Source organism: Nannospalax galili, unplaced genomic scaffold, assembly GCF_000622305.1.
Source record: "Nannospalax galili isolate Female #2095 unplaced genomic scaffold, S.galili_v1.0 scaffold635, whole genome shotgun sequence".
In the NCBI taxonomy this organism is placed as follows: Eukaryota; Metazoa; Chordata; class Mammalia; order Rodentia; family Spalacidae; genus Nannospalax; species Nannospalax galili.
In genome coordinates this window covers 428,599-442,507 of record NW_008335836.1, presented here as the reverse complement: position 1 = coordinate 442,507, position 13,909 = coordinate 428,599, and the positions used below count along the sequence as shown (strand labels likewise).

Below are 13,909 nucleotides of genomic sequence, written 5' to 3'. Positions count from 1 at the left end.
AGATTTTACTTACCAGCAAAATGTTGGTCAGTCAGATCCAGACAGCACACAGGTCCAGGAAGCTTGGTAGGCTTGTATCTCTAACACAAGAGTGCAGTGTCTTTCCCATTGACCAGGGTCCAACCTCACAGTCTTTCCCAGTTGGCTAGTTTAAAAGAATCAGTGTAAAGGGAAGAAGTGCTTCAATGTTCCAGGCCATAAGCTTTACTTAAAAATCTTACACTGTATGGTGGGATTAAAAGATTAGAATTCCTTGTTATAAACCAAGTTACAATTTATAACACTGGGAGGCAGAGGCAAACAGATCTCTGTGAGGTCAAGGCCAGCCTGGTCTACATAGTAAGTGCCAAGACAGCTGGGGCTACAGAGAAAACAAAACAGAAAACAAACAAAAACAAAACAAACTAGGACTAGCCAATTTGTTACAGAAACCAGATCAACTGAGGAGGTCCTCTAACCTGCTGCCTTTATGGAAACAATCCAGAGACAGTAGCTGGTAGCTGTTAGGAATAGAGGTAAACAGAGGCACTGGTAGACAAAGGAAACAACCAAATCCACAATCCAGATTGAACTTTAATATTAGTCCAGGAAGGGTGAAGGCTGACCAACAGCTGTTGGAGCAGCCACAAAGATCCAAGGGACAGGAGAGGTTAGGTAGAGGTCAAAGTGATGTGGATTGCCCTTTGTAAAGGGCCTAGGGCCTGATTAAGGGTGCAGGAGATGTTTACAGAGCAGGAATCACTTCACAGGTAGGCTTGGTATGTCCTGGGGGGCATAGTTAACAACACTCTGATAGGGCTCATCAGTGGGAGTGCTGGTTTACCACTAGTCAGGGTAGCAGAGGAGACAGTTTTATTCAAATTCAGTCTTGGTCAAATGTGGTAAATATCTTAAGTCTCACAGAAAAGCAGTCTCAGGGGCTTTTATGGGGCAACAGATGAAAATCCCACATATAGGTAAGTTCCTGTTCTGTGGAAGATCCTCAGAGGGTAGAGACTTGACCTGACTCTTCCCAAGCTTTCCAGGCCTGGCAAAATCTTGCCTCCCTACTAACATACTAATAGGTAAAGGATGTCTCCTTTTCTTAAATTTTATTTTTAGTTGAATTTTTGCAATTTTCTTTCAATATAGTTTGATGGTATTTAGATCCCCTCCCTGATCTGCACCTCCCCCAGACATCTTTATAAATTTGTTTTTGTCTTCTATAATTTTTGTTGGCTCTGTCACAATAAAAGTAAAAATACCAAGTGTAAAAACAAGTATTGGAATTTTAGTAAGTATCCAAAAACCCAATAAAAAGGTTGTTTAAAAGTTGGGATTCTGTTTGCTTGTTTTGTTTGGTTTTCTATGTTAAAGCTCAGCTGGGTGAGTTGGTGCATGCTTTGCAGAATCAGGCAAATCTCTGTGAGTTCAAAGCCAATCTGGTCTATATAGTGAGTTACAGGTCAGTCAGGCTACATAGTGAGACTCTGTCTCAGAAAAAAGTCAGAAGTACAAATGACAAACAGGAGGGAACATCAGTATATAATGCTGTAATCTTTTGGACAGACTGGGTTGCCAAGTCTCCAGCCAGAACCAGAGATAAAATAACTGTGAGTTCTCTAGTTGTTTGTGTTGCTCAGAGCTGGGATCCAAAGGAGAGTTCAACCCTCAGTTGCGTCAAACTTGTGAAAGGCTGTCTTCTGTCTAAACTTAAATATTTTAGTGTACATTGTAAAAGAAGTTAGATTTAGAGTCTAAATTGAATTCTTCATTGATTATCATGCCCAGTATTCATATTTATAAATAAAATGTTTTTAAAGAAATAGCTGCAGAGTATATAAAACTCCTTATGCTGCTTAAGGTGTTTTATAGGTTAAATTAAAAAATGAGTGTATTTTCTGGTATTTTAAATACTCTGATCACTAACTCTGAATTATTTGGTATTTTGGAGGTCATTTTAATAAAGGACATATAAAACTGTCTTTCCCATACTTTTTGCAAACATGTTAATCAGTAAAATCCGTTAGAAACTAAATTATTGAAATAATAAATTATTCTCAATATTTCTTCAGGTTTCATATATTTTGGTCAAGAAAGTTTAGAATCCTATAACTCATCTTGTAAAGAATTAGAAAATTAATTTTATATCATATGTATATGTTTCAATAGAGTGGTGGCTCTGGTTATCTATTTTATCCTTAAACATTGGGAATATCCTTCAAATTAAACAAAGTTCTTTCCACCATAGTAGTTCTCCTACCCTGCCTCCTTTATGTCCTCTCCTTTGCCCATCCTTTCTTCTCTTTTTTCCTTCTTTTACTCTTTTCTTCCTTTCTTACCCCCACCCAAATTTTTGGAGACAGAGTCTTTCTGCTCCGTCCAAGCTGACTTTGAAATCACAACTTCTTGCCTCAGCCTCTCATCCTTGAGTAGTGGTGTTATAAATATATTCCATGCTAGGTTTATAGGTAATCTTATTAATGTTCCAGTCAACAAAAAGGAGATGAGCAAGTAAACATATATCTATGATCTGCCATTGAAAAACAAGGACAAATCTATGAAATTGAAATTTGCATTGTAAAGCCATACTGAGTTTCTCTGACTGCTCAGCCCTAAATGGAATGTCTACATCATCCCCTCCAAAGCTCAAGGAACATCGAGTCAGAGGACTGGAAAGAGTGCTGTGAAAACTGTCTTCTGGAATTTAGATGGCTGTTGAAAATGTGAACTCAGGAGCAGTGGCGACTTGCATAATCCTATACAAGAATGGGGCCATCAACATTATTCTGTCATGGATGGGGTAGCTCATATGGCCTCTTTCCTCTCTAAGGAGCTATAAGCAATAGATGGAAGCTGAGGAAGGGGAGTCATGGTCCTTGGTGGTATCACCACTGGTAAGTTGCCCTTGCTCACACCAGTACATCCCAGGACATCCATATTCTTGCAGGCAGCTGTAATTAAACTCAGAAGTCCACAAACAGACAAGCAAAAGATATGAAGGTTGCAGCGGGGACTGGTTGGGAATGGATTTGTGAGGATGGAAAGGGTTAAGAAAAGTGATGGTGTGAAAATGATCAAAGTTTGTTAAATGTATGAAATAAATAATGAATAAATAATAATCTTTACCTATATTTTCTGTATAAACATCTTTATTTATTTTTGGAAGTGTAGGTGATTTGTATTTCAGGTGTTCTCAATGTGATACAAGATACTGCTGCTCAGAGCTAACATGGCCTTAGGATGAAAAGAAAAGAAACCTGAAGCTCAGCTGTCACAAGTTCTAAGCATTTGCTATATATTCTTCTGGAAATTTGGCAAAACCTACTGATTAGCAAATCCCAGCAGTGCCTTGTGTAGTCAAATTTAATGTTGTACTAACAGCATATGCCACTGAGATTCGATGTGGGTCTCCAGGGAGGTCCTGGGTCAAGGCTTTATAATCATAGTTAGTTGGCCTTACACTTAAGGTAGGGTGCCTCTTGAGGCCCCAGCTACACAACAGAAAGATGTGTCTCCATCCTGGAGTCTGGTGAGTGATGGCAACACTTGAAGTTAGATTAGTTCAAGTTATGTCATGTGTGGATACCTGGGATGGTAGCCAAGGGAAGCATTAGTTTTTCCCACATGTGGTTTCAAATGATTTATGAGGATCTCTCATCAGAAAGGACACTTGTCTGCAGGCATAAATTCGACATTGCCTTATGTGACAGTGTTCGGTAACAATCTCTAACCTCTTTCCTCATCCAGTATCTATTCTAGAATTTCCCTTAGAATTTAAATTCAAATTTAAATCAAGCCATACAATGTTACATATTTGAACTGATAATGGATGTAATGAAAATAGAGAGAGGACATAGAGGAAGAAGAAAGGAAAATAAGAAATAAGACTTCTAATGCTCACTCTTACAGAAGAGGCCACCGCAAATGAGGCTTTCACGAAGAAGAGTGAGCTATCATACAAGCAACAGTTAAGGGGCTGGCAGTAGTAATCCGATGCTGTAAGATTCATTTTAAAAATCAAAAAGATAGGTGTTTTCTCTGTGAAGATCTTACACAAACTTAGTTTATAAAGTGTTTCTCATCATACTCAACACCTGCAGTATGGACATAAGCAATACAACAATCAGAAATCAGGAATTATAAAACTAGGTAAGATTCAAAAACTTTGCAAAAAACATCTTCAAAGGTCAGACACTGTTGAACAAGAACCTGTTTTCAAAGACAGAGACCACGATGATGAAACAGATGAACTGTGAAGAGGTCGTCAACAAGTGCCTACAAACTCCTGCTTTGTTTAAGTGGTTTCTTGCTTAAGATTCCTTATTAAACCCTGTCATAGTAGCACTTAAATGTGAGCATACATGAACATTTTTTAGTATATAACTTTTCTCCATGTTTAGGGAAATGTCAAAATCATGTGCTCCTACTTGATAAATATCAAATGAGTACATACTATATATATGAAGGTCCCTTTAAAACTGTGAAATCAAAGAAAAGGTGTGACAATTTAGTAGCCAAGAAAGCAGGTTAGGATGACATTTTATAGATAATAGCTAGTCACCAAATTTTAATTAAGAGTTTAGAACACTTCTATAACATGAACAAAAGCTATTATAAGAAAGTACAATCCTACAATGACTTAAATCTCACACTTTTACTTTATTGCTAAAGGACGTTAAAAAGTCAATTCATTCAAAGTTGGACTATTGACTTTGAAAAATACAAATATTTCCTTTTTTTCTGGTCGAACTCAGTTAAAAAACATAGTATATTTATTTTTCACTATGTGATTGAAAATGTGATGTTAAATTTTATGTGAGAGAAATAGTTCCCTCATCTGCTCTCACACAGAAGTAGAAAATACTGTGAAAATATAAACTTCTAACCTCTTAACTATCTGCCAAGTCTTTAAATGCTTAGCACTATGATTAGGTCTTTTAGGAGCAACTGTAACTTGAAACTGATTTGCACAATCAAAAAGAAAGTCAATCTTATGTTTTGATAACTTTATTCTATTAGCATTTGGCTTTCTATCAATCTTTATTCTCCTGTGAAGTTGAGCCCTGTGTCTGGATGTAGTCAGCATGGATAATGTTCAAGAAATTCATTATTAACTGTTCCTAAAATGCACTGCTGCTCCATTTTTCTTTCACTGATTTCTAACCCAGGAATCATAGTTCCTCTGCATGTGTGTGCTTGTTCTCCTGAGACATTTTAGGAAACTTCTTTCCATTGATCATAGCCAAGTATGGGTTTATAGTGTGACCAGTTCCTCACACAACTCAAGAAATTCTCCCAGGACCGATTTATACATGTGGGTTGAAGCCATACCCTGCACCTAAGCTCTTGGGTTTGAGAGAATTAGCTTATCTTTACTAATCCTCTAAAAGATGCAGACAAAATAAAGACCTCCAAGCAGACCCCGGTTTCCATCTGTGGATCCTCACCATCAGGACACATGTCCTTAGGGGTGTCTATGGAACTTTATTTCTAACAGATAATATTCTTTGGCACTTGGAAAAATGTTTCAGGGGAAAAAAATGTCTATAGAAGTCAAGACTGTGAATAAAAGTCCTCAGGAAAACAACAAAAAAACAAAACAAAGCAAAAAACCCCTTTCATCTTCAAACTGGCTGCAAGGCTGATCAACTGATTCGAAATTCAATGAATGTGCAGAGTTTGGAATGTCGCAGGTTCAGAGTCTAATTACCATTTATTTAGCCCCCTAAACAGCCACTCCTTGCTACCTCTGTTTCTGTTCTAACATCCTGTGACAAACAAACAAAAAAAACAAAAACAACAACCAAAAAAAACCCTCTTAGAAGGTATTATCCTAGCAGACCACCCGGGCTCACCAATCATAAGGCTAAGAATGTCACCAGATAGCATCTGAGGCCTATAGTAAAAAAGTCCCTCGCTTTACTATGACCCGCCTACTGAATGTATCCTCCAATGTATTTGAAAAGTGTCTTTGATTTATGACTGGTCTATGTTCTGTTACTACAAAAATGTAAGGCAACTGTTACCATGCTGGAACATGGTTATTTGGGGAAACCTAAATCTGTGTTTCCGGACCGTGGTCACTCATATTTGGCTCCAGAATAAACCATCTATTCTTTAAGGTGAGAGCTGTTTATTTTGTCGACAAGACTTTTAAAATCCTTTCAAGTTTAATAAATTTCACAGGCTTCATTTGTTTGGTGCAATGGCAACTTTTCTATATTTGTGAAAATTTCAGTGTATTGACAAACTGAAGGGGAAAGGAACATGTTTTTCTGTGTTTTGCAACGTGCTGTGGTTAACAGCCTACAAATAACCTGTGTCAGAGGCAGCTCCAGGAAATGTTCCATTTGTTCCCCATTTCTTATTTTATAGTTAATGTTCAGTGTTTTTCTCATCACGTCATAGATGACATTAGCTCCCCACCCCATCCTCTGCTAAAGTACAGTCACATGAACTCAGTTCTCCTCTCAGATAGGGTAGGCCTGCCTGTGCTTTGGTTGTTTCTCCACAGTGACTGTGACTTTTCTTCCTTTATTATTTCTGCTATATTTATTACCAAATGTATTTGTTTTTAAGTTCAGATGCCAGTTTGGATTGTGACACCTTTGCTAAACCTTCCTAGAAGTCCTGTGTCAGGTTTCTCTGAGGCCAATAGTTAACATGTTTCGGAATGATGATTTTAGATGTGTAATTCTGTGTATAGCACACTATTAGGATCAACTGGTGGAAAAGAATTAGAATTTAATGAAAACAGTTCATTGTTCCAAGATACTATAGAAGGTACTTTTCAAGAATATTTAAAAGTATTTGGGAGCTCTTATCTAATCCCTAAAATTTGAGGGTGGCCTCCACAGAAGGGGGAATGTTAGAGTAGCAAAAAGCCACATTAAAAAAAGAAAGAAGGAAAGGAAGAAAGAGAGAGAAAGGAAGGAAAGAAGGAGGGAGGGAGGAAGGAAGGATGGAAGGAAGGAAGGAAGGAGAGAAAGAACAGGAATTTGTCAGAAAAAAGTGGTGGGAGATATGGGAGGTGTTGGAGGAGAGGGAGTGGGTTTGGATTTGATTAAAACACCCTTTATATGCATGTATGAAATTCTCAATAAAGGTTTTTCAAGTTTAAAAAAAGAATATTTAGAAGTCTCCATCATTAATGAAACTTTTCTAGTATGTTCAGAAGAGAAAAACAACCATTTAATATACAGTTTTGATATATAAGTGTTATTCCCCTTGAACTACATGGCTTCAAATTTCATAGTTAATTAATTTCTTTGACAAATGTTCTTTACTGCATTAGTGACCATTTTGATAAAAGGTAAGTTTGGAGACTAGTGTATAGAATATTAATCAAGACATTTTATCTACCTTGAGGTCAATTCCTCTTGGACTAGACAGACCTTTCCTCACTTGCCCTATTCTCCCTAGATCTTCCTAACCATCTCTTTCTCCCTTCTGCCATGATCTTGTGTCCTGAGGTGCATCCCAACTTCATTAGTGTTCTTCTTACTGTTTATCCAATTCCCTCTTACAGAAAGGTTGTCAGATGAACATAAAGCGTTCCCTTATCCCATCCACACATCAACAGTATCCCCACAGCAATAGTTTGAAACATTTGTATGAAATTCACTATTTTCTGTCAGAGGGATTGCTTAATACATAGATGATAAAAGATAGATATAGATAGTAGATAGATGATGATGATAGATAGATGATAGATAGATAGATAGATAGATAGATAGATGATAGATAGATGATAGATAGATAGATGATAGATGATGATGATAGATAGATGATAGATAGATAGATGATGATGATAGATAGATAGATAGATAGATAGATGATAGATAGGTAGATAGGTGATAGATAGATTAATTGCAAAGTTATTAGTCTTTCAAAGGAAGAAACTGTATATCACCTTGATTATTACTAACATTTATAATATAGCAGGAGCTCTGTAAATGTGAGATTCCACTGAATATATTTTTTCTAAATATGAATGTTGTCTAGACTTTATCTTTAATTCGTCATAAATTCATGTTATCAAACAGTTTAGTGAATCTCACAATGAGGAGTAAGAAAGTATTTAAATCAAGTGAACATGCAGAAGAAATTCAAACTTACTGTGATAACTTTCTGACACTATTTTTATTTGTAATGTCTCGGACCCAATTTAAAACAAAAGTTACAGCTGATAGTATACTTTAATAATAATTAATATAATTTATACTGTAATTCTCCCTCAGTCATTGAGCACAATTCTCCATATCTAGCTCAATTTGGAAACTTACCTGCATTCTCGTACTAGATATACTTCATGCATGTGCTTCCTATTTTATCAGAATGTAGTTGTCCTTTATTCTCTCTCTCTTTGAGTCAGGGTCACCCTGTAATCACAGATGGCCTAGAACTCACTGTGGTAGACTAGGCTGGCATTGATTTCAAAGTGATATGCCTGACTTTGCCTCCCCAGTCCTGGAATTAAAGGTGTGTACCATCAAGCCATGAGAGGTTGTCCTTTTCCATTTTCAAACTTTGAACTACTTTCAAACAGAGAAGGGAAGTTTGTTTATGTTAGTAATCTAAACGTGCTATTTAAAATGAAGGTCATGAAGAGAATCTGCATTATTTTCCAGGAAGTATATCTGAGAGAATGGAATTTAGCACCACAAACAGGAAAGAACAGAATTAACCAGCAGCCAGAGCAGTGGTGCTGTGTGAGTTAGCACCAAAGGAGAATGCTGTGAAAACACAGTTATTTCCTACTTTTATTTTTCCAGGACATTCCTCTTTCAGAGTTATGGAAATTTCAAAACACAGTAATGCCAGCAACTTTCTCTTCATCCTGATGGACCTGCCTGGTCTGGAGACTGCGCATTGCTGGACAGCCATTACCATCTGCCTTATTTACATTCTTTCTGTGCTGGGCAACATCACCATAATGTACATAGTGAAGTCTGTGCCCAGCCTCCACACACCCATGTACCTGTTCCTTTCCATGCTGGCAATGGCTAATCTGGGCCTCTCAGCATCTACTTTGCTTTCAATGGTAGCTGTCTTTCTCCTGGGCCAGAGGATGATAGGAGCTGCAACCTGCTTTGCTCAACTCTTCTTCATCCACACGTTCTCAGTCATTGAGTGGGCTGCTCTCTTGGCCATGGCTTTTGATCGCTGCGTGGCCATCCGAGAGCCTTTACGCTATGCCACCATTCTCACGACCAAACACATAGGGGCCATTGGACTGGCGGTCATAAGCCGCAGCACTGTCCTTCATCTGCCCTTGCCGGTGCTCCTGGAAAGGCTGGCATTCCAGCCAGTCAGTGCGCTGTCGCATTCTTATTGCGTCCATCCTGATGTTCTGCGACTGTCCAGTTCCAGCACTCTTGTCAACAGTGGCTGGGCATGGATGCCGTGCTCATTCTTCTCTCCTATGTGCTGATCTTGAAGACGGTCTTGAGCATTGCTTCCAATGCTGAACAGTTGAAAGCCTTCAACACCTGCATTTCCCACATCTGTGCTGTCCATCTCTTTTATACCCCCCTAGTTAGCCTGTCTATGATCCATCGCTTTGGGAAAAAGCTACCAGCTCAGGTGTACATGCTTCTGTCCTATCTGCATTTTCTTATGCCTCCAATGCTCAACCCTATTGTCTACAGTGTCAAAACGAAAGAGATCAGGGTCTGCATTCTAAAGATGCTCCATCCCAAGAAGCACTGAGTCACAGACATGAAGTGTTGTTGGATGATTTCTCAAAGACTGACTGACTGAGGACATCTCAACTGCATAGCAGAGTTTTGCTTCCAATTGATCCATCTGTCAATTGATAATTTAGAAATATCGACTAGAGTGCAGCATGGTGTCTCACAGCATTAGAATCATAGCTGTTGCATGAAAAAAATCATTATGTCTTATTCTATAAAAATTGATTTCATCTTTAAAGAAAAAAATGTAGGAAGGACTGGCAGATTCTCAAAGGTATGTATACACTGGTATCTAAAAGTAGGTATAGTGCAAGACTGAGTTTAGAAAAATCTAAGATCAACTTCAGAAAAATATCTAGAATTCTACAAAAACAAGCTCAACAGGGTATTACTTCATTGTACTGAAACATTGGTATATACATTCAATCAAAATTTATCTTTCTTGTTTGTGTAATAATCGTAGATAGAGATTACTTCTGAAAAATGTAACTGAATAAAATATTCTAAAATATAATATATATACTAAAAGAAATAAAGATCTTAAGTACTGAGCTGCAGTGTCTCAAACTATAAATATTCAAAATGACAATTCTTCACACTTCATCACTTGAAAAGTGGGCAGAAATAGTTGAACTGCTTCCACAAGCACTGTAGTTTCTGTGAAACTATTACAAAGTTGCACAACTGGTCACACACAGAGAATAAGTGTTTGTGATTTGCCCAGCCCTAAGTGACATATCTACAGTGGACTCTACACCTAAGTCTCATAGAACGTAGGGGAGCAGGGGGTGGAATGAATGCTAATGCATCTCTCAACTCTCATCAGCAATGCTTTCTCATATAAGAGAGAGTGATGAACATTGAAGGCCACAAGTGACCAAAATGCAGAGAATTAGAGGCTGCAGAGTACATGTCCCTATAAAGTACTCCTATATTAAAGCTTACCCACCCAGAGCTCAGGCACCATTGCGGAAGAGGGGGCAGAAAGACTATAAGAGCCAGGAGTGGTACATGACCACAAGAAAGGAGTCTTCTAAGTGGCTAGAAACTTAGTCATATGAATTTACAGCAATGGTGATGGCAGGTAAAAGAATCATGTAAATCCAACCGGACAAAACCTTCCATAGAACTGGGAAGAGAAGTGGGAATCCCCAACCTTAGATGAGGAACTATTAGCAGTTGATCACTGCTGGGGTGTTGGGAGCTTCTATTATTACGGGCACAGCCATTGCTGCCTTAGGCTGTGGCAGCTTGCCTTGACTTAAGCATTGGAGAAAGAATGCTTCCATCCTGGGAGTTTCCCTGCTCTCTGCTTCTGTGGTCTGAGTTGACAGGCTATGCTTCCCTGATTAATTGGCAGTCTTGGAAACATAACTAAAGAGTTCTGTTTCAGTTTATGGGCACTGGAGTTTCTCAGCACCATTAGCTTGGTTTCTATATAGAAATAATGAATTATAGTAGTTGCTAAGAGTAATCACAAACAGTACATCTTATATCTAAGATATTGTAAATATTATGTAGCTGAATCTTGGATACTGTAAACGTTGTGTGAGTTTCGGTTGGTGAAGTAATGTAATCTTGGTGGTAACATAATGTATCCTTGGTTATTCCTTGGTTACCTTCTGTTTAGTGACATATCCTTAGTTATTCCTTGGTTACTCCAGATCTAATTCCTATATAAGCTTGCTTTAGTTAACAATAAACATGCACTGGCACATAGACCTCTGCATTCCCTGCATCCTGATTTCTATCCATCAGGGTCTCCAAGCCCTTCAGGCTTGGACTGTGGTCACTGCACCATGACACTGGGGGAGGGAGAGTTGGTCCTTAAGGGTGTGGTGCAAGATAGGCTTAACAGGCTACAATGGATGAACTCACAATATAATTTTTAGGAAAGCTCATCCTACAAGTCTGCTTACAACACCCAATGTTCCCCCTTCTCTGACAACCCTTCCTGATACATCGGATCCAGCCTCAATGCACTGGGGATGCATTGGTTACCCACATGCCATAGTGTCTATTTGTCGGACAAGCCTTCTTCATGATCTCATACCTCAGGAATGTCTAATTCACTAATGTTTTATATTAACTTTAACAACTTCATTGCACTATCATTGATGTAAGATAAATTAGTATTTGTGGTGTTCAATCTGATAAACTTTTTAAATGTGTACAATTTTGGAGCCATATAACAACCAAGATAAATAATGTATCTGCCAACAACATATGTTTCCTGCTGCTCATTTACAATTCTCTGACCCCTTTCCCAACTAGACATCTTTGTTTTTTTTAATTTTTTAAAATTTATTATCTTTATTTTATGTGTATGTGTGTATTACCTGCATGTAGGTAAGTACACCTGTGTCATGCAATGCCCACAGAGGTCAGAAGAGGCTGTCGGATCCCCTAGGACAGGAGTTATGGACAGTTGTTAGCTGCAATGTGGGTGCTGGGATTCTAACCCGGGTCTTCTGAAAGAACAACCAGTGTTCTTAACCGATGAGCCATCGCTCCAAACTCCCAACTAGACATCTTAAACAGACTAGTTTATATCTTTCTAGAGTTAGAAATAAATGTATTGATTAAATAGATTTTTTAAAATGGTTTCTTCCCATGAGCAGGAATATATTGATATTGATCCCTGTGTTTATTTGTGAATAAATCAAATATTGTCTTTCAACTTAGAGATATCTCAATATTTGCATATAAATTATTGAATGATAATATTTTAACATCAAATTTACTAGCATAGGTACATACTTCTAATGGATATTATTTTGATTCACCTTGTTTACTTATGAAGACAAATTTTATTAGAATTACAACTTTTTTCTTCCCATGAGTTCAAAAATATTACTCATTATTTATGATTTCTTTCTCTGTAGCATAAAAGCTGAGCCCTAATTTTATGATGTATTTTCTCATCAATTCATCCCTCATTGTTTCAAAATTGCTATTCTATATTAATATCAGAAATAAGTTTACCACCTCATGTACAAAGTACATTTTTTAATGTTTAATTTCCAATACCCAAAACCATGTTCTGAGGTTACCGAGATCAGTTTCAGATGTTGAGGTGGTGCAGGGTTTTAAATTCAATTAATCTTAAGTCTTAAAGTATACAGCACTGACATAAAAAGGTACTTCTAATTAATGTGCACCATATCACAAAAGATATCTGTACCATAACAATGTTTCAAATTCTAATTGTCTGAGTGTTGTAGGGGCTGAGAGCCTCTATTATATTTGTTCTGTATTTTTTTCTCCCAGTGATGGTCTCCTTGAGCATTATTTGTTTTTTGCTGTGAATTTCCAGGTTAGTATTTTGTGAAGACCTCAGGTGGACCCCAAGGACAATTTTAAAGATTCCCTCTATTACAACTTCCTACCCAGTAGTTGTCTGTTCTAAATTTTGAAATTGGGACTCTATTTTTTTTCCAGTCAAGTGCTACTTAAAAAAATATTCTTTGAAAACGTCATATATATAAACATATCTTCCCCCTACCAGTTCCCCCATGAGGTCCCCCAACATATCTACTTCCAACTTCATATTCTCTTCTTTTCATTTTTATTTTTTTAGCCCACCAAATCAAGTTAGTGTTGCCCACATGTGTAGGGGTGTGGGTATCATCTGCTGGGACATGGACAACCTTTGGTTACTCCCCCCCAAAAGTGACCCTCCCTTCACCAACAGCCATCAACTGCCAATAGCTCCTCTGTACAGGTAGAGCCTTGGCAGCCTATACCGCCCCCCTCCCATTCTGGAACTTTTTACTGGCTTGGTCTTGTGGAGATCTTATACAATGGCTGTTGTCTTCATGTGTATAACAGCCATGTAGAATTTCACAACATTCCTTCCCATCATACAGCTTTATGTCTTTTCTGCCTACTCTTCTGTGATGTTTCCTACCCCTGGGTTTGGGGGTTGATACAGATGTGTCATATATTGCTGAACACTCTAGGTTTCTTAGTCACAGCACATTGAAGAGTTGTGAATCTTCGTGTGGGCCACCACCTATTGCAATAATGGGCTTCTCTGACCACGGTTGAGAGCAGCAGAAATCTATGACTATAAACATAAATATTTAGAAAGCATTAGACAGTGTGACTATAAAAACAAAAACAGTGGATTCCTCTCTTGGGCCTAGGAACTCTATAACCATGTTTTTTTGATGTTATTACAGTATCAGGCACAAATTATCTGAGGTGGAGCATATATATATATATATATG

General features: G+C 37.8%; 1 protein-coding gene across 1 annotated transcript; it reads left to right on the top strand.

Annotated features, from left to right (window-relative positions):
• Window positions 1–8,776: 8,776 nt before the first annotated feature.
• Window positions 8,777–9,693, top strand: LOC103732051 (olfactory receptor 51G2-like). The gene is given in 2 exon segments (XM_008830573.1): window positions 8,777–9,371; window positions 9,374–9,693. Coding segments are annotated over 2 exon segments (915 nt in total).
• The last annotated feature ends 4,216 nt before the right edge of the window (window positions 9,694–13,909 follow it).